The sequence below is a fragment of the Cutaneotrichosporon cavernicola genome (genome assembly GCF_030864355.1).
Source record: "Cutaneotrichosporon cavernicola HIS019 DNA, chromosome: 1".
Lineage (NCBI taxonomy): Eukaryota > Fungi > Basidiomycota > Tremellomycetes > Trichosporonales > Trichosporonaceae > Cutaneotrichosporon > Cutaneotrichosporon cavernicola.
The window spans coordinates 941,763-959,308 of record NC_083393.1 but is presented as its reverse complement, the minus strand read 5'-3'; the positions used below and the strand labels follow the sequence as shown (position 1 = coordinate 959,308).

General features: G+C 58.9%; 7 protein-coding genes across 7 annotated transcripts; 1 reads left to right on the top strand and 6 right to left on the bottom strand.

The window, feature by feature from the left end:
* Positions 1 to 594: 594 nt before the first annotated feature.
* Positions 595 to 1,968, bottom strand: CcaverHIS019_0103600 (uncharacterized protein; the record flags this gene model as incomplete). The annotated part of the gene is made up of 4 exons (XM_060599456.1): positions 595 to 807; positions 1,069 to 1,433; positions 1,499 to 1,568; positions 1,861 to 1,968. The coding sequence occupies 4 exons, from the start codon at positions 1,966 to 1,968 to the stop codon at positions 595 to 597; spliced, it is 756 nt and encodes a 251-aa protein (XP_060452908.1).
* A 1,031-nt stretch (positions 1,969 to 2,999) lies between these two features.
* Positions 3,000 to 5,340, bottom strand: CcaverHIS019_0103590 (uncharacterized protein; the record flags this gene model as incomplete). The annotated part of the gene is made up of 3 exons (XM_060599444.1): positions 3,000 to 3,530; positions 3,564 to 4,941; positions 5,081 to 5,340. The coding sequence occupies 3 exons, from the start codon at positions 5,338 to 5,340 to the stop codon at positions 3,000 to 3,002; spliced, it is 2,169 nt and encodes a 722-aa protein (XP_060452907.1).
* Positions 5,341 to 5,686: 346 nt separating this feature from the next.
* SEC9 (uncharacterized protein) lies at positions 5,687 to 6,773 on the bottom strand (the record flags this gene model as incomplete). Its single annotated transcript, XM_060599433.1, has 2 exons — positions 5,687 to 6,097; positions 6,138 to 6,773. 2 exons carry the CDS (start codon positions 6,771 to 6,773, stop codon positions 5,687 to 5,689), a joined length of 1,047 nt encoding a protein of 348 aa, XP_060452906.1.
* Positions 6,774 to 7,387: 614 nt separating this feature from the next.
* Positions 7,388 to 8,805, top strand: CcaverHIS019_0103570 (uncharacterized protein; the record flags this gene model as incomplete). Its single annotated transcript, XM_060599422.1, has 2 exons — positions 7,388 to 8,729; positions 8,768 to 8,805. The coding sequence occupies 2 exons, from the start codon at positions 7,388 to 7,390 to the stop codon at positions 8,803 to 8,805; spliced, it is 1,380 nt and encodes a 459-aa protein (XP_060452905.1).
* A 153-nt stretch (positions 8,806 to 8,958) lies between these two features.
* CcaverHIS019_0103560 (uncharacterized protein) lies at positions 8,959 to 10,518 on the bottom strand (the record flags this gene model as incomplete). Its single annotated transcript, XM_060599411.1, has 1 exon — positions 8,959 to 10,518. The coding sequence occupies one exon, from the start codon at positions 10,516 to 10,518 to the stop codon at positions 8,959 to 8,961; it is 1,560 nt and encodes a 519-aa protein (XP_060452904.1).
* Positions 10,519 to 11,800: 1,282 nt separating this feature from the next.
* Positions 11,801 to 13,297, bottom strand: CcaverHIS019_0103550 (uncharacterized protein; the record flags this gene model as incomplete). The annotated part of the gene is made up of 3 exons (XM_060599400.1): positions 11,801 to 12,150; positions 12,207 to 13,187; positions 13,225 to 13,297. The coding sequence occupies 3 exons, from the start codon at positions 13,295 to 13,297 to the stop codon at positions 11,801 to 11,803; spliced, it is 1,404 nt and encodes a 467-aa protein (XP_060452903.1).
* A 1,707-nt stretch (positions 13,298 to 15,004) lies between these two features.
* On the bottom strand, positions 15,005 to 17,186 carry CcaverHIS019_0103540 (uncharacterized protein; the record flags this gene model as incomplete). Its single annotated transcript, XM_060599389.1, has 8 exons — positions 15,005 to 15,021; positions 15,074 to 15,146; positions 15,209 to 15,477; positions 15,544 to 16,249; positions 16,285 to 16,451; positions 16,495 to 16,548; positions 16,588 to 16,888; positions 17,103 to 17,186. 8 exons carry the CDS (start codon positions 17,184 to 17,186, stop codon positions 15,005 to 15,007), a joined length of 1,671 nt encoding a protein of 556 aa, XP_060452902.1.
* Positions 17,187 to 17,546: the final 360 nt, after the last annotated feature.

Below are 17,546 nucleotides of genomic sequence, written 5' to 3'. Positions count from 1 at the left end.
CCCGTGAGCTAGCCATTGACTGTGTGACGGATGAAGGATTCTCAAGGGTCAATTGAGGTGACGGGACTGCAGACGGGCTGGCAAGCTGACCGCGTCAACCATCAGGCAGACCGGCGGGAGGACATGACACTAACGCTATTCACGCGGGCGGCTGGTAATCTGATAAGTTTAGAAAATGATGATGCCAAAAGCCAAAAGGGGGGGGGGGGGCCTGGGCCTCGGCGGGCACCAGACCCTGTAAAACATTCGGTTACAGCCCAGCGACAATTGAAACGCCACAAACACATCTATAGTTCAGCAGCGTGCGCCCATTATTCCCGCTCTTCAGCCCCACTCCCCATATCTCCATTAGCACCCTCTGGCCGCCACGCGTGTTTGGTCAAGTAGAACGTATGCGGCAGCCATGCCATCATCTGCGTCATCGCAACGCCACTGATCTGCAGACGCCGAAAGCCACGGCTTCGGTAATCGGACTGTGCAAATGCAAATGCATGCGCCACGCTGCTGATCTCTCTAACTCGTCTCATCCCATCCCACATGTGTGTCCCAACACTCACCCCCGCTGTCGTGCAGCTTTTGATGTTCAACTGTACTCTAGGCCAGACGTCCACCGTCGACTGGCAGCGCTACGCCCGTCAGGAACGAGGCCTCGTCCGAGCACAAGAAGACGGTGCTGTTGGCAATGTCCTCGGGCTCGGACGCGCGGCCGAGGGGAATCGTCTTGATGATTTGCTCCTCGCTCGCCTGTCCGACAAACATGTGCTTGAGGCCAGTATTGCCGAACACCGGGCAGATGGCGTTGAAGCGCTGGTATGAGCGACCGGGGATTAGGGAGAGATGGTGAGGTCCGGCAGCTCGGGGACGAGGGGCCATGTTCGGCATCCCGACATCCCTGCACGCGATACGAGGTCTTTTGTGGCCGCTGCTGGGCCACTCGGGAGCGCTTTGACGAGATGAGGGGGAGGAGAGGAGAAACAGCAAGGACACGTTCGCTGGAGAACGTGCAGAACAGCCAGACGGCGACTGGCTATGCAGAAAAGAACAAGAAAACGAGTCCCGCCTACTCACAATTTGGTCGGGGCCAAACTCAATCGCGAGGTTCTTGGTCACCGAGATGGCGGCCGCCTTGGATGCGCAATACCAAGTCAGTCCAGGACGCCCCATGATGCCCGCAGTCGACGCGACATTAACTACCGCGGCCGGCCCTCCCTTCTTGCGCGTCTCGAGGAGGGCGGGCACCATGACGTGCACAGAGTAGAAGATGGATTTGAGGTTGACATCGTTGACCTTGTCAAAGTCGGCCTCGGTCGTCTCGAGCACGGGCTTGGACGCGTAGGTTGCGCCTGCGTTGTTGATCACAAAGTTGACACCGCCAAAGGCTGCCGTTGTCTCGGCCAGGACGTTCTCCCAGGCCTCACGCTTCGTCACATCGCCTGCCATCAGTCTGGCTCAGGAAAGAAGAACACGAGGCTTGAATGTGACTGGCCGACCTACTCACACTTGACAAAGATGGCCTTGCCACCTTTCGCGACAATGTCCTGCGCGACCTTGTTGCCGCCCTCCTCGGCCTGGTGTGAGTCCCTCGTCGTTCGAATAGCAGCTCTCGACCATTGCTGGTGGGCTTCCGCAGACGTAAATCGGGGCTCTCAAGGTCTTGGACCCCAGTGGCCGGATGTCGCGTCAAATGTGGCCATGACACATCTGTACCGGATCTTTCCAGCACCTCCCTCAGTGTACGAGGACTCGTGAGGATCACGCTGACAGCAAGATTGGTCAGACCAGCGTGCTTGCTAGCCGCTTGCGCAGTCCCTCACGCCCACATCCCTGGGGCTCCCGTGTCTCCAACCCGTTCAGACTCACAACATCAGCGACGACAACCGCCACACCGTCTTTGGCGAACCGCTGGGCAATGCCCGCGCCGAACCCCGAACCAGCACCCGTGACAATCGCAACGCGAGGGGAGGACATGATGTTGTAAATGTGGAAGAAAGTGAGAGGATAAGAGGATGAGAGGATGAGAGGATGAGAGAGGATCAGTTCAAGAATAATAAGCCGGGTATCGCGTCGTATACAGTATCCCGCCGGCCCGGGTTTACTTGGTGGGCAGCGGAACATGTGCGGGATCCGACATACGGCGATATCCGAGCGTCCCCAGCCTTGCGATCACGATGCGCACCTTTTGTCAGTCAGTCGACTTTGAGGCTCGCCGTGGATTCAGAGTATACATGTACGTGAGCATGTACGTGCAGTATGAGCAGGGATCCAGTCGAATCCATTCATGGTGCGGTCAGCAGATGGTGTCGAGGCTCAGAGCGGTGGCTCAGCAAGAAGACTGCCCCGCGTATCGCCGCCACGATCAGGGTCCGCAGCGCGTATATTCCGCTGGTCACTTGTCGCGACGGGTTCAAGCGCTTCTTATCCAGAAACTCAACTGACAGGGCCTCAAACCCGAGTAGACGCGAGGGTGCGTGGTCCGCTCTGAAGCATGTGTACGGGGCGTGCTGGCAAGTCTAACAAACAGGTGTGGGGTACAAGTGGTGCAGGATGAACTTGCCGGAGCGCAGTCATTAGCGACTGGATGCGACAGGATGCGACAGGTGGGGTTCTTGCATCAGCTCAAAGCGTACCTAGGGTGACGGATGTGGGATGTTATAAACATTGCCGCCGCCGGTGGATCGCTGATGGTGGTGGTGGTGGTGGAGGAGGAGGAGTAGGAGGCTACGACCCAACAAGTCCCAGTGCAACCAGAAATCAGTGTCACCAGCCAACAACACCTTCCCTGCTCGTCTCTCATGGTTGACTGGATCAAGCAAGGTGGAGGGAGGGGCAGGTGTCACTGCCACTCTCGTCTCATGAACTGCGCAGGACTCTTTGCCATTCACAATCTCACAGAGCCCATGGCGCCGGCTCTCCAGCCTTGGTCGCCTTGGTCAGCCGTCGTCAGCCTCACGACAACGCCACATCTTCATAACTCGCTACACAGTACCCCACAAACACCACTACGATCCGTACGCTGGTGGTCCTCCATGGCCCCCAAACGCCGGCGGCGCGCCATGCGCAGCCCCAAAGTACCCTGGCGGAGCATCTGCGCGCCCCTCCAAGCCCATACGCACACTGCCGACACGGGAGCGAGCGACGCCGCCGATCGCCTCGGCCGCCTCACTGGCGTCGAAGCTGGGTGGGTGGTCATGGGCGGTGCGCTCCGCAAACGGGTCCATGAAACGCGGGTACTCCTCCTGTGTGAAGCCACGCGAGGCGCCGCCAAAGCCAGGCAGGGCGGGGAGGGAGGGCTCGTCAATACCTGGTGGGAGGTCATCGTGCAGGTCGACGACGCGGCCGTGAGCCAGGCCAAGCTGTTCCATAAGCCGGGCTGGATCGGAGGGCGCCTCGCCTAGGCCGAGGCGCGCCGCGATGTCCCCTGCGACGATAGCGCTTGGCGCGTCGTCCCCTGGAGGATCCATGATGCTGGGCACGCCGAAGGACGCCGCCGCCGGCGGAGGCGCCATGCTGAACGTCTCGTACCCGTCGTACTGCTGTCAGCTGGAGCAAACGTTAAGACTCACCTCGGTCCAGCTTGCTAATTCGCCGCGCAGGCTTGGCCGGCGCGGTGTGCGCGAAGGGGTAAAGTCGTCGAACGCGACCGGCTGCAGGCGCTCGCTCTCGGGAGCGTCGTGGAGGCGCGGTGCCGCACCCGACCGCATCTGCGCCTCGCTCTCATGGAAACTTGGCAGGACGGCTGGCCCGTCCTCGATTATCTCGCTGTCCGTGTCCGAGCCCATGTCGACACTGTGAGTCCCGCTCGGCCCAGCGTCGGAATCGTCAAACGGCGGCGGCGCATCGTGGTGACGCGAGTGCTCTGCACGGGTCGTTCCCCCTTCGCCAACTACGTCCCGGCCTTTGCGGCGGTACGCCTCGCGCGCTTCGGAGATGTCGTCGTCGGGCGGCGGGATGAGGACATCGTCCGCGCTCACGACACCGGTCCCTTCGCCGCCGATGCCCGACGCCGGTGCCATGCCACCCTCTATCACCACAGTGGCAGGCTCGCGCCACACAGGCGGGCGCATGGTGATCTCCTGCTCCACAACCCAGGCCTCGCCTCTGCTCGTACTCGCGCTCGGTTCGTGCCGTTCGCTAAAGCCGAGGGTGGCGCGTACGACAAACCGGATGTCGTGGTAGGTCGTGCTGGCAGAGATCTCACCACCTGTCGTCAGCAAACCCTGGTGGACCTGGGCAGTCGGGAGCGCAAAAAGCAGACGCAGCGGGGGATGCTTGCCGGCCGCGCCGGGATAGCGAAGGCTCTTTCCACTGGCATGGACTGTAGTTGACACAGTGTTGATACCGCCGATAGCAGCCGCAGCACTACTCTGCGGCGGGGACGCAATGTCCACAACGCGCACAAGTTCGACGCGCACGCGCCTTAGCGGACGCAGGATGTCGTTCGGGTCAGGCTGTGCCACAAGCCCCGCGAGGCCCGTGCGCTCTCGCCGCTGCGGACAAACCTCGACGCCAATGTGGAGGGAATCTCCGAGGCGCGGTGTCGTGCAGCTGAGCACAAGGCGGAGGCTGACACCAGCGCGGTCAACGCGCGCCACAGCGTCCTCGGGCTCATCGTCCTCGTCTTCACCCACGTCCAGTTCAGGTGGGACGCCGTCGATGCGCAACTGTTCGGTTACGACCTCGCCCGTCGCGAGAGTCAAGTTAACATGGACGAGCCAGCGAATCGCATTGTCGTGCCCCAGGTCCAGGCTCCCGGGGAGCGGCGAGCCGTTCCGCAAACAAGAGGGGAGGTCGATGGCGAAGCGGTGCGAGAGAGGGAATGACGCTGTCGCCGAGGAGGACGTGTTTGCGCCAGAAGGGGGATAGAGTATGTGGGTGGGAAACGCAGCAAGGTCCATGTCCGGCATGCCTGCTGCGCGATCCAGCAGCTGCGCGTTCACTGTTCTGCATGTCAGCTGAATCGCCTCGGGGCGGTGGAATTGGTTGGCAGCCGAGGATGCACACAGCCTCCGTGGACGGGAATGGCGCCATGATCACAAGGCACCACTCGGTTCCTGACTAGTACACGGTGTGCAGCACTTACAGGCTCTTGACCGCCCGAGACCTGTCCTCGCCGAGGCCCTTGACGTAGATCTCGCCTTGGATGGTACGACCCCAGAAGAAACTCGGGGCCTCTGGGAGAGGCATGACGAGGATCTGGGGCTGAGTTGGCACATAGGTCGGCGGTGGAGGTCCTAGGGATGAAGGCGGAGGCGGTGCATGCTCTTGAATGGCCAGTGTCGGTGAGAGTGGTGGTGGTGGGTCTGGCTCGCCATTCGCTCTGGCGGAGCACCCTTGATCCATTGTGGTGGCGGGGAGGGTGAATGAAAGGGAATGGATGGATGAAAGTAACAAGTAAGGATAGAGAGAGAGAGAGATGGAAGGGGTTCTTCGACTGACCCCAGAGTTGAATTCGATTCCAAGATGAATCAACAGGGGGAATCCAACAAGCCAACAGGTACAAGATTCAAGTTGTGTGTGGCAAACGCGGAATCAACCTTTTACATCACATCATTCATTCTCACATAAAGACTATTAGAACCAACAGACTAGTCAATCAATGCATGGCGCCTCATATGTACGCGCTCGAGCTCTAATACATGTTACAAGAAATTAAGACTAGCGGACAACAAAGCACGCTTAAGCACGTCTACTTGATCGCCTTGAGGCGGTCCGTGTTGAGCTGTACCTTGATCTCAAGGTTGTCCGTCTTGTCCGTGATACGCCCGATGCGCTGGTTCTGCCGGTCGACCTCAGTGCCCATGGCCGTCGCGAGACCCTTAAGGCGTGTCCCAATGCCGTGCATCTCATCGAGGTTCTCGGCCAGTTCGTCCTCGAGCTCGTCGTCTGACGCCGTCGCCTCAAACTGGTACCGCTTGCGCTCGACGGCGCGGCGAGCCTGCTGCCCTGGCTCAAGCCCGCGGCCGCCCCCACCCTGCCGCGCCGCAGCGTGGAGGCGCGACCGCGTGTCCTGCATGTCCTTCATGGTGTTTAGGCGGTCCTCGCGTTCCATCGCGTGTCGGTCCAGGATCTTCTGCTCCTGCGCAATCCGCTTGCCTTCCTGCGGGTTAGTGGTCTGTGCGTTTGGTGGCTCGGCTCACCTTGTTCCACACAATGGTGGGCCGGAAGATGCTCTTGTTCAGCTGCTTGAGCTCGGCAGCCTTGTCCTCGGCACGCTGCGAGTTGGCCTTGGACATGTCGAGGTGGCGCTCGGTGTTGGCGAGCGACTCGGACTGGTCGGCGAGGCGTGCGACTGTGCCGTGCGCGTTCTCTTCGGCCTCGCGAGCGAGGCGCAGTGCATTCCGCGTCGACGCAAGCGAGTCCATCTTGGTCTCGCGGATACCCTGTCTGATACCCTCAACCTCGTCGTCCTCATCAAAGTCCTCCTCCTGCTCGCGGCCCTCGTACCCGTACTGGCGCTGGCGAGGAACCTTGGCCGCATCGGCATTGAAGCCGCTGAACAGTGCGTTGCGGTTGGCGTCGTTCTCTGGGTCCGGCTGACCCTGGGTCCGCTGAACGCTGTACATGTTGTTGGGATCGGTGCCCGTGGCGTGCGCCCGCTGGACACCTCCGTACGGGTCGCGGTGTCCGTTCTGGGCATAGGGGTCGGGCCTGCCGCCACCAAAGCCACCGCCGCCGCCACGCGCAGCGTATGGGTCGTTGGCCATCTGGTGCTGACCCTGCGTGGGCTTGACAGGAGGAATCTCGGGTCCCTTGTTACGCTTGAAGAAGCCCATGTTGCCTAGTGTAATAGAAGTGTTGAGTTGTCAAGTCAAGGATGAGGTGGGAGAGTGGGAGGAAGAGCACGGCCCTTGAGGCGGTGGTGCGGGGATGGAGCAGAGACGAGAGCTGTAATCGATGTGTATGCTAGAGAGTGGGCGTGAGGGTCGTAGATTAGTTCTTGTGAAACGAAAGGTTGAATAGAAGAAGTTGTAGAGAGAGGAGATTGAACACGTCAAGGTTAAGGTGGCAGTGTGATGAGGGGCTTGGCTTGGGAGGAAGGACAGGACTGCATCACAAAGCCTCAAGGGACTTTGCGGGAGGGAGGTGGAGATTGAGGGGCACCCGCGGTTAGTGGCTGTACCTGAAGATTATTAAGCCTCCTATTAGATTGTATTAGAAACTGTTAGGATATGTAGTTGAGTGGCAAAACCAATTACTCGCAATTCTCCGGCCTGTACAGCATTATTCCCAGCTTCTTACGTTAGAACGTACCACGTGGAAGTGGAGGCCCAACGTCAGGTATACTTTCCTCCAACTTGCCCCCCTCCTCAGTAATGCAACCACAACCATTTTGATTCCTCGCATCTCCGCTTTGTTTGAACCATCACAATCTTGACATCCATCCACAATGGACATTGACGGCGGCCTCCCCTGGGACGCGGATGACAGTGGGCCGACAGCTCCTCCTCCCGCGCCAGCACCGGAACAGACAACCGAGATGGACGTCGATATGCTCCTCGATCGCCCACTCGACGACTTTCCGGGCCGTCGTTCAGGCGGCCGCGACCGTGAACGCGGACCCCGCGAACCAGTTCCCGAACACGTGCAGTCCCTTGTGGGGCGTATGGGTAAGGGAAAGGTCTATCTAGCCGAAGAATCGACCGGTATCATCCACCACGATGCTGAGCGGCGTATCGCCCGCGATCCACGCCTCACCGCCCTCGCACTCGAGCTGGACAAGCAGGATCCAACGGACTGGCTTGCGGCCGTATCTGAAGGTTCCGAGTCCAACATTCGTCCAAACGCACTCTTCGTGTCCTCGGAATTGATCAAGCACCTCTCGACTGCAAAGGTGTTTACTTGGGTGTCCGAATTTGGTGTCGGCGTCATGGGTATCGAGTGGCTCAATGACTCCACCCTCATCCTCCTCTTTCCCACGCCTGCTGCGGCGTTATTGTCTCTCAGCATGTTGGCGAAAGCAGGATTCGACCCAACCGAAGGCGACGACCCCCTCATGGAGCGCGCGGCACACGGTTTCCCATCCGCTCTGCTCCCCCGTCGTTCGCCAACGCCGGAACCGGACCGCCGTGCGGCCGACCTCGACGCCGAACTCGAAGCTGTTGCGGCAGCGCGCGATGCGTCTGACGAGAGGAGCAAGTCACCTTCCGAAGAGCCGGTGCGTAAAGGTCGCGGTGCGTTCCGGGCGGATGTGCCTCGCGGATCGACCAACGGCGCATTCGACCTCGCTCCACTGGCTGGGTCCAAAAAGGAACGATTTGCCGACGGCGTAGACCCCAACTCAAGGGTAACAGTGAGGTATGCGACCGAGGCCGATAACACCAAGTTCAAGCGCGGCGCAGGCGAGAGTTCTTGGTATGCCAAGCATGGGCGGGCGGCTGGCAAGGAGACTTCCGCGCGGCGAACTGGAGGGGGACGGTGGGAGGAACCGCGGAACCTCAATGACCGGGTGGGGACGCGCGGGGAGGGGCGTGACTTTGCGCGCCGTATTGGGCGAGACCGCTATGATGATAGTGAAAGGCGCGAGCGCGGACCGAGACGTGCACGTGTTGAGGACCTTGATGCCGACCTCGATTGGATGGCAAGAAGACGCGATGGAGAGGAGGACGACGGTCGCGATTATGGCCACCGGTACGAGCGGCGCGATAGGCGAGAGGGAAGCGACCCACGCCGAGAGCGCCGCGAACGCGCGCCCCGCCGCGCTCATGCCAAGCAGGATGATCTGGACCGCGGTGAGTACCTGTGTTCTGAAGGGCGCAGCTGACGGCAGAACTGGACGAGATGTTTGCGTCGCGCGGCGAATCCTAGTGTTCCATCATATTGTAGCATGCTATCCAACACATTGCTGTTCATTCCATATCGTAAAACTACCACAACTAGGCGGAATGAGCAACTATTAACCGGTTTGCACACCAAACAACAACCAGTGTACTCTACAAAAGTCTAGCTAGTCCTTACAACTCACAACTCACTGGCGAGCCTGTACACCTCATTGCCGACCTCGCGTGCCCAGTCGGCGCGGGAGACGAAGTGTAGGCGCTCCGCGCTGTCCTCGCTCGCCCACTCTGCAAACTTGTCCGACACAAGTGCACGCAGCGCGTCCTGCATATCCCTCCCGTCGTTGGGCGCAAGCTTGCGCCCGCTCCGGCCATTGACCCAGTCGGAAGGCCAGCTCTCGGCCCCGACAATCGTCCACGTACTGTCCGACTCGGGAAGCAGGCGTGCGATGTTGGTGGCGAGACTCTCGATGAGGCGATGCGGATCAGCGTCCTCCTCGAGAAGTCTTTTCTGGCGCATGGCCTGTTCGGGACTGGCGACAGCGGTGGTCGCAGGGCTGAGGCTGCGATAGCGAGAGACGTCGACGAGCGTGGCGACCTCGGCGTCTTCGTCTGTGGCTTCGACAGTTTCCTCTTTCTTGGCCTTGGCCTCTGCGGTCGCTGGGGTGATGATTATGATCGTGTGCTGCATACCACACGACAGGCCCTCGAGTCCTTCAGTCCCCTCCGCATCGAGGAGGTTGGTGATGACCGTCCGCGCGGATGAGGTGGTCAATGCTGGACGCGGGTACGCTGGCGGCACGTCATCGCGTGAACGAGAGAAGACAATGACCGTGTCACTCGTCAGCGTCCCACTCGCGCCAGGAAGAGCGCGAGCAATAGGCGGTGGTACCGAGATCAAGCGGCGGAGTACAGCGACCTCTGCCTCTGGTTGTATGTCGGCGACGCGGATTTTGCGCATGAGGCGAGAGCGAGTTGGGAGAATGAACGTGACGTTGGCAGCGGGTGGGAGGTGTAAGCCTTTGCACGATGCGGCCATGGTCGTGGAGAACGAGGAAGGTTCGTTGGAGCAGAGGGACTCGTCGTCGCTCTCGGCATCGGTGTCAGAGTCGGACCATGGCGCGTCCTCGTCACGTTCATCAATGCTGTGGCGGTGCTGCGCCCAAAGTGAAAGAGTCTCCTCGTCCTCCCCAGACTCTGGGGCTTCCTTGACAGTGACGAGCGCCTTCTCCTTGGCACTGGGCCTCGGCATTGTGAGTGCTGTGAGCGATGCGAGCGCCGGTGCATCATCGACATCGACTGACGAAGGTGCCCAGCACCGAGTTCCGCCTGGTGGAGGAACGACGAGGACGCCGCGACGTCCGACTTGGACGTGCCGGAGCAGAATACCTTCTGCGATAGAACGCATCTCACGACTCACGCTGCGGAGCTTGCGCAGGTTCTGCGAGTCGCAGAAGTATGCGACGCGCACGAGGATATCCTTGCACGGCGTGATTAGGGTGCGTGGGACCGGGAGGGGGTCCTGGAAGCGGATGGTGCGAGGGCGGACCGGATGCTTGGGCGCTGCGGTGGATGCGGAGACGGTCTTGTGGACGGACGCTGGCGGCGTGTACGGCCTGGTCTGGAGGATGAGAGACGGCCTGCGGATGTGGACGTTGTGCTCCTCTGGGACCTCGCCAATACAGAACGCTGAGAGAGACCATTTCTTGCGTTTCTTCGGCGGGGGAAGAGTTTGGGAAGGCATGGTGGGCTAGATGTGATGAGATGAGAGGGAAGGTAAGGTGAGGTGTAAAGAGTGTGTAGATCGGGGTTGACCTCGTGATGTGATCAGGTAGGGGATCGACGAGGGAAAGTGAGCGTGTTTAATTAAGGGTGATGGATTGGGGTTGTGTAGAGTAGCTTGAGGGAGGGAAGGGGGGGGGGGGCGGACAAGGAGTAGGAAGGGAGTAGGAGGAGTAGGAGGAGACCAGTCGTCGACCAGTCGTCTTGTAGTGCGTAGTTGTGTAATGCGTGATTAAAAGAGTTACGGTATGCAGGTGTTGGGCCCAAGCCGGGGAGAGTATGGTTCGGGTATGAGGAAGGCACGAGCGGTTAGGGTTGTATTGGCTCAACCATTCCGATGATAGAGGAGTAAAGGAGAGAAGAGAAGAGAGTTTGAGAGTAGTGTAGTAGTGAAGAGAGAGAGAGAGAGAGAGAGAGAGAGAGAGAGAGAGAGAGTGAAGATGATGCATGTATCCTTGTACTGTAGTTGTTGATATTGTGGCCTTATAGATGCGGATCCGGATGTGCAAGAGGTGAAGGAAAATGGTTTGTTGACAGGGCTTGACACGGCTCAAGAGCGGAGCGGATCAAGTCATAAACAAAACCCAGTACTGTAGTATTAGAATAGTACTAGTGTCAGTAGCTTGGCATAACATGTCCACCTCTAATTTAAGATATTCCAACTATCAAATCAAAATGCTTCAATTATCTTCCCAATTCCCAAACCCCTTTTAAACAATTCCCTCAAAGCGCACTGCCGCTCTCATAACACAGCCTCAAGGGAATTCACTCACTGATAGGCTGCGGATCTGGTGTGCATCCATCTCACATCAGCCTTGAATCCGGTCATATCCGTCCTCCATACCCCATACCCTAGTTTAAGACAGAGGGCGCTGTGTTGAGGAATGGTTAAGCCCAAGCATGATTGTCACCAGCCAGTTAACGAGTCGAGAGAACTCTCCATACAGTCTCAGTTGAGAGCTCAATCGGGTGTAAACCTTGTACCTTTGTGTATGATTTTACCCCTGATGGAATTTCGGCGTTTTGAATAAGGCGCTAATGGCGAACTAGTAAGCAATAGGCACGAGCTCAGATGATGTATCGTGTTCTTGGCAAGGACATTTCGCTGAGGCTCGCTCGCTCACCTCTCGATGGCTGTGTGCGTCTCTCGACATAGCCAGCAGTACTGCATCAATGACACTTCAAAACAAGATAAAATTCCATAGCCTCTACCCTCTACCCTTTGCCCCCTACCCAATATCTATTCACAACTTGTTGGGAGTGACAATGTCAGTCTTGACGTCCTCGGGCTTGCCGTCGGCGCTCATGACGCTCATGCTCTCAATGTCGGCTGTCTGCTCGACCTTCTTGGCCTTGAGAGCAAAGGTCTGGCGACCGTCAAGGACCCAGGTGTAGGCGGCCCAGCATGTGATGTAGAGGAAGCAGGGGACGACGATGAAGAAGGATACGCGGGCGTTGTACGCGTCCTTGATCGCGGCCTGCATGGGAGGGAAGACGGCACCACCGGAAACACCCATGACGACAATAGATGCGCCACGGCGCGTGTTGTGGCCGAGACCGCTGGTGGCGAGCGTGAAGATGCAGGGGTACATGCCTGGGTGTCAGCCAAATCCAAAGTTGAACCAAAACAAGGGAAGAGAATATACTCACAGGACTCGAAGAACATGATCATCATGAGGCAAGCGACACCGGCCATGCCGTGGAGGGTGGAGATGAGGATGGCGACGACGGTGCAAATGATGCCGAAAACGAAGAGGATTGTGGGAGCAGTGAAGATGGAGAGAAGGCCAGTGACGACGAACCGGCCCACGGTGAAGAGGATGAGCGCGTAGGAGAGGAGCTGCGAGCCGCGGGAGTCGCTGATTCCAGCGCCCTCGTGGGTGTAGTAAAGGAACAGCGCACCGATTGAGACCTGAGCACCAACATACAGGAACTGGGCGAGGGCGCCAGTAAGGCAGCGGGTCTCCTTCCAGATGCTCTTCTGCTTGTGCTCGGGAACCTGGTCGAGCTCGAGCTCAAGATCGTTCTCCGAAACCTCGGGGAGCTTGGTGAAGAAGAACGCGACGGCGACAATCATGCCCATGGCCGAGACTGCGAGGTAGACCCACTGGACGCTGGTAAGGTCTGTCGAGTTCGCGTCGGAGAAGAAGTACTTGGATGCGATGAGGGGCCCAGAGAACGACGCGACACCGTTGAAAGCCTGTGAGAACTGCAGACGGAGCGAGGCAATCGAAACAGGCGGCATGACGGAGACGTAGGAGTTGGCCGAGACTTCAAGAGTCGAGAGACCACAAGCAATCACGGCCGTGCAGACGACGAAGCCCCCGAAGATGGCTTGCTTGTTCGTGCTGGTGGCGGCACTCTTGGCGACGGGCCAGAAAAGGATCGCACCAAGAGAGTACAGGCACAGGCCCATGATGATCGTAAACTTGTAGCCGCGGCGGCGGAGGACCTCACCCGCGACGGGCGAGAAGGCAAAGTAACCGATACCAAAGTAAGCGGCCTGAAGACCGGTGGTCTGGCTTGTGGTGACGCCGAGCGTGTTCTGGAAGTGCTTGTTGAGGACATCGAGGAGGCCGTACGCAAAGCCCCAGAGGAAGAAGAGCGAGGTGACGAGGATGAACGCCCAGACTGAGGTTAGCGGGGCGACAAAGGAGGGATGGCTCACGGTACTGGCGCGGGAAAAGGCCAGTCTTGAAGACGTTTCCGGCAGACACGGGACCGACTGCGCCGCCTGGCATGATGTCGGTGGTGGTTGGGGGGAGGGAGGTTGGGAGGTTAGAGTTTGGAAAGAGTCGAGGAAAAGAGCCAAAAAACCCTATTGAGAATGATCAAGTCAGCAAGGAAGGCCGACGTCGCTGTTGAGGAAGGCGAGATGGAGGCGGGGTTCGAGGAGTGCTCGAGTGGCTGATGAAGAAGACCAGGTCGGGGCCACTGATACTTTATACCCTTTGTCCCGCGGGGTCCACTAGTTTCTGTGTCGTCAACATGTTGCAATTGTGGAGCTGGATTTGAATGTTGAGGCCACCAAAGCAAAGGAAAACCGTAATCCCGTTAGGTTAGTGGGTCAGGGTCGAAGCTTGTACGTGAACGTGAGGGTGCAGGCAGAGTGCCTGTGAATGCCGGCTAAGGGCGGTTGGGTCAAGGTTATCTCGGAGACGTCGGCCGCGTACCCGATCCGAGGTGAATCGCAGTGGCCCATATGAGCAGAGGGAGCAAGTGTTTGCGGTATGTGCGGAATGGTTGGGGATTCTTTGCAATATGATTGTGGCCAGCTGATGCTCCATGTGCCTAGCTGTGGCGCTGTGACGACGTCCCTCTTCGCTCTTGGATCCTTTGGTCGTCAGCATCTCAAGCACACGTTAGCTCGCCTTCCGTGCGATCCAAGTTGGCGTGGTCGCGGTCAATAGTCGATTCGATCGACCAGAGGCGGGATTCGACCTTGTTTGAGGGGGGACGGTTCAATCAACACAGACTAATGGAATTGCCCAACGCACGCCCAACGCACGCCCAGCTCACGCCCCAGCGCACAGACAATCGTTGCCGCCGGTCCGGACATGTGAACAAGGCTTGGTGCCTGCAGATCATGTCAGTGGCGGCGGAGGGGATCTCGGAGGCGTCGCTCCGATGCGTCCGATCAATGCGAGTGGTGGTAGTTATTTGCGTCATGTCGGATTGTGGGCAGAGCTCCAAGATAGGAACCTGCGGTAATGGAAGGCTTTGAGGCCGTTGTACAAAGCACTCCATGTCGTGCCTGTCCCACAAGAGTTGCAGCTCTTGTAGCTCATTCGTCCACATCGCTAAACCATTACGTCAGAAAACCTCGCCACAGTCAGAATGGGTGGGGAGCAAGACGGAAGCGGAAGGGAGGAGCATTCCTGGTACCTGCGGACCTGAGGACCGCTGTGGACGCTTGGTCACTATTGGGGCTCCATCAGCCACGGCCATTGGTCATGAGCGGCCAGAGGGATCCGATAGTGGGGCACTACATGACCAGAACGTGGAATCTGCATGTTGACCGCACTACATGCGATGTCGCGTCAATGTGGCCCTCAACGTCGACCGCATTGAGATTGGCAGACGGGGCGTTTGATGTACGTCAATACTACTGCTGAACTGATCAAGCCCTCGGGAAGTCGTGGTATTCGGGAACCGGATCCGACCTTGATTGGGGACTGTGGGGTTCAAGCGGTCAGTAGAGCTTCGCGTTCTCGTGGAATGCGGGTCTTGCTTGGTACTGCAAGTCGATACGTTCTGAAGCAGTGGAGCCCCCGTCATCGAGATCTCAAGATCTCGAGAGCCTATTGACATCGTGGGGGGTAACGCCGAACCGAACCTTGACAACTTTGATGCATCGCGGAGGCGACATGACAACTACTGAGAGAGAGAGCCCGATGGGTATCTGGTATCTGACGACATGGGTATGGCTTAGTGGGCATGGGTGCGACTTAGTGGACAATGTCCTCTGGATGTCAGCTCTTTCACCACGACGCCGCTGAGCCGCCCCTGCCACTCACCCCAGTTGCGGCCCTTGGTCTTCTGGACAAGCTCATCCGTGACCTCCTTCTTGGAGAAGTACCCAGCTTGGATCTGGTGTCAGCTAGCGAAGGATCTCCACAGTTGTCGCAGCTCGCAATCTCGCAGTCGCCCACCTTGGCATCAATCTCGACCCGCCCGTCCGCCGGAATCAGCTCGTCCGGGATCTCGTAACGGTTCTGCACAGTGATACCCGACTTGATGATTGCGTCGTACTTCATGTTACTCATGCTGATGAGGTTGGTGATGTGCGTGATACCGAGCCAGTGCAGAACGTCAGGCATGAGCGCCTGGTGCCGAGCGTCCTTGACACCCGCGACAGCCGACGTGTTGTTGAAGTACTCTGCCGCGCTGTCGCCGCCCCGCTTGCGGCGGTTGTACACCACTGCTGTTAGAGCTGATGAACGGGGTGGGCCTGAGCTTGGAGCTGAGCTCTCTCGGTGGCACTCACTGTACTTGACGACTTCGCCGAGCGCACGCCCCTCCTTCTGGAAGTAGACGACGACGCCCACACCGCCGCGCTGGGCGCACTTGATCGCCTCAGAGATACCGAAGATCAGGTACGGGCGGCACGTGCAGATGTCGGAACCGAACACATCCGAGCCCGAACAACTATCGTGCGGGCGGCAGGTCACCTCAGTGTTGGGGTCACTGAGCTTGGCCGGGTCGCCCATGATGTACACAGTCATGCCGCCAATAGGAGGCAGGAAGATCTTGATGTCCGGCCGCGTGAGAAGCTCAGGGTACATGCCACCCGTGTCCTCGAACAGCGCGCGACGGAGGGTACTCTCGTCGATGCCCAGGCGCTCGGCGACACCAGGGAGGTACCACACGGGGTCGACGGCGGCCTTGAAGGTGTTGACCTCGACACCCTGGTCGACACCAGGGAAGGCGGAGAGCTCAGGGCTCTTTATCACGATGTCGCCGTCGATCGGAAATTCACCTTTGCGTGCGAGGGCGTCGAGCTCCTCGATCTTGATGTGGGCCTTTGTCTGGGAGATGGTTGGGCGCACGTCAAGGCCCTCGCCGTACTCCTTACCCCAGATTTCCTGGACCATCGCGCCCCACGGGTCGAACGAGACGATCTTCCAATCGTGCTCGTTGCCACCATTGCCATCACCGAACCACCCAGGTTGTGGCGGGAGTGTGAACGGAGGCTGCGTGAGCTCAGAACTGGCAGCTTGCAGCTTACATGTGTGTTGCACAGATCGGGGCGCCAGCTCGGCGACAGCTGGCCCATAGCAATCGAGAGCGCGCGGTAGATCGAGTAGCTGCCAGCGTGCGCACCGATCGAGTTGCGCATGAGGAGGTTCTTGGCGATACGGGAGCAGACGACGGGACCACGGTCGAGGGGCGAAGCTGGAGTGAGTGTGTGCGGGGGCATGTCTGAAAGGTTACTCACGTCCGGCGCCCCAGTTGATAGGGACGGGGTTAATCCCTGCCTGGCCGGGGTACGCTGCTGTTAGCTGCATTCGTCGGAAGAAAGCAGACGCACTAGTGAGCACAACGCGGGACGGGTAAAGCCCCTTCTTCTTCTGAACGCGGTCCTCCTTCTCCTCCTTGCCATTTCCATTCATGGCAGTGAGGGAGAGCGGGTTGGTCGCGACCGGCGACGTGCCAAACACGCTGCTGGAGGAGGTCGGGCTCAGCGGTGCGACGGTGGGAGGAGGCGACGCAGTACTCTTTGAGGCGGAGCGGTATGCACGAATCCCGCCGCCGAGGGGCTCGTTGATCCCTGCGGGACCGCACGGGATCTCCTCGACACCTGGGGTGCGGGAGCCTCTGAGGGCTGCGACCTGGGGTCAGTGATTGCGGGGGAGGTATGTGAATTGGGGTGACGGCTAGGGTTAACAGACCAGCTCTCACTCGCCATCCAAGGGGGCGGGACATGCGGGGCACGGGGCGGTGAATAGGCCACGTCGCCGTCCGTTGGTGAGTCACCTCCACCATCTCAGTTAACCACCTCCTCAACCTCGGTGAACAGCCTCACCCCAGATCAAGACAACGTACCTCCTCAGCAAGCGCCTCCTGCTTGGTATGAAGTCTCTGGAGGAGCTCGAGGACCTGTGCAAGCTGTTGGTCCGACGTCGACATGGGTGGCAAAGGTGTGTGTGAGGGGATATTGGGTGGCAAATATAGAAGGTAAGAGGGGAAGAGAGAGAGGAGAGAGGGGAGAATGAGAAGGAAGAGGAAGAGGACGGGGAAACAGTCTTGTTAAGTAGCTAATGGTGAATAGTGAATGGTGAATGGTGAATGGGCGAGGTGGGGTGATGATTTGGACACGGTGATGATGATGCGTAGTAGATGGGATTGTGCTTTAGAGTGAGTGGCGAGGGTACTGTTTGTTTGTTATCTCGGTTCCCCAAGCAAGTCAGACTTGGCCTCGGCTATCCCCGTTCTCTTACCAAGTCACACTCGCGCACGTGTCTTGACCCCACCCACGCCCACGCTCAA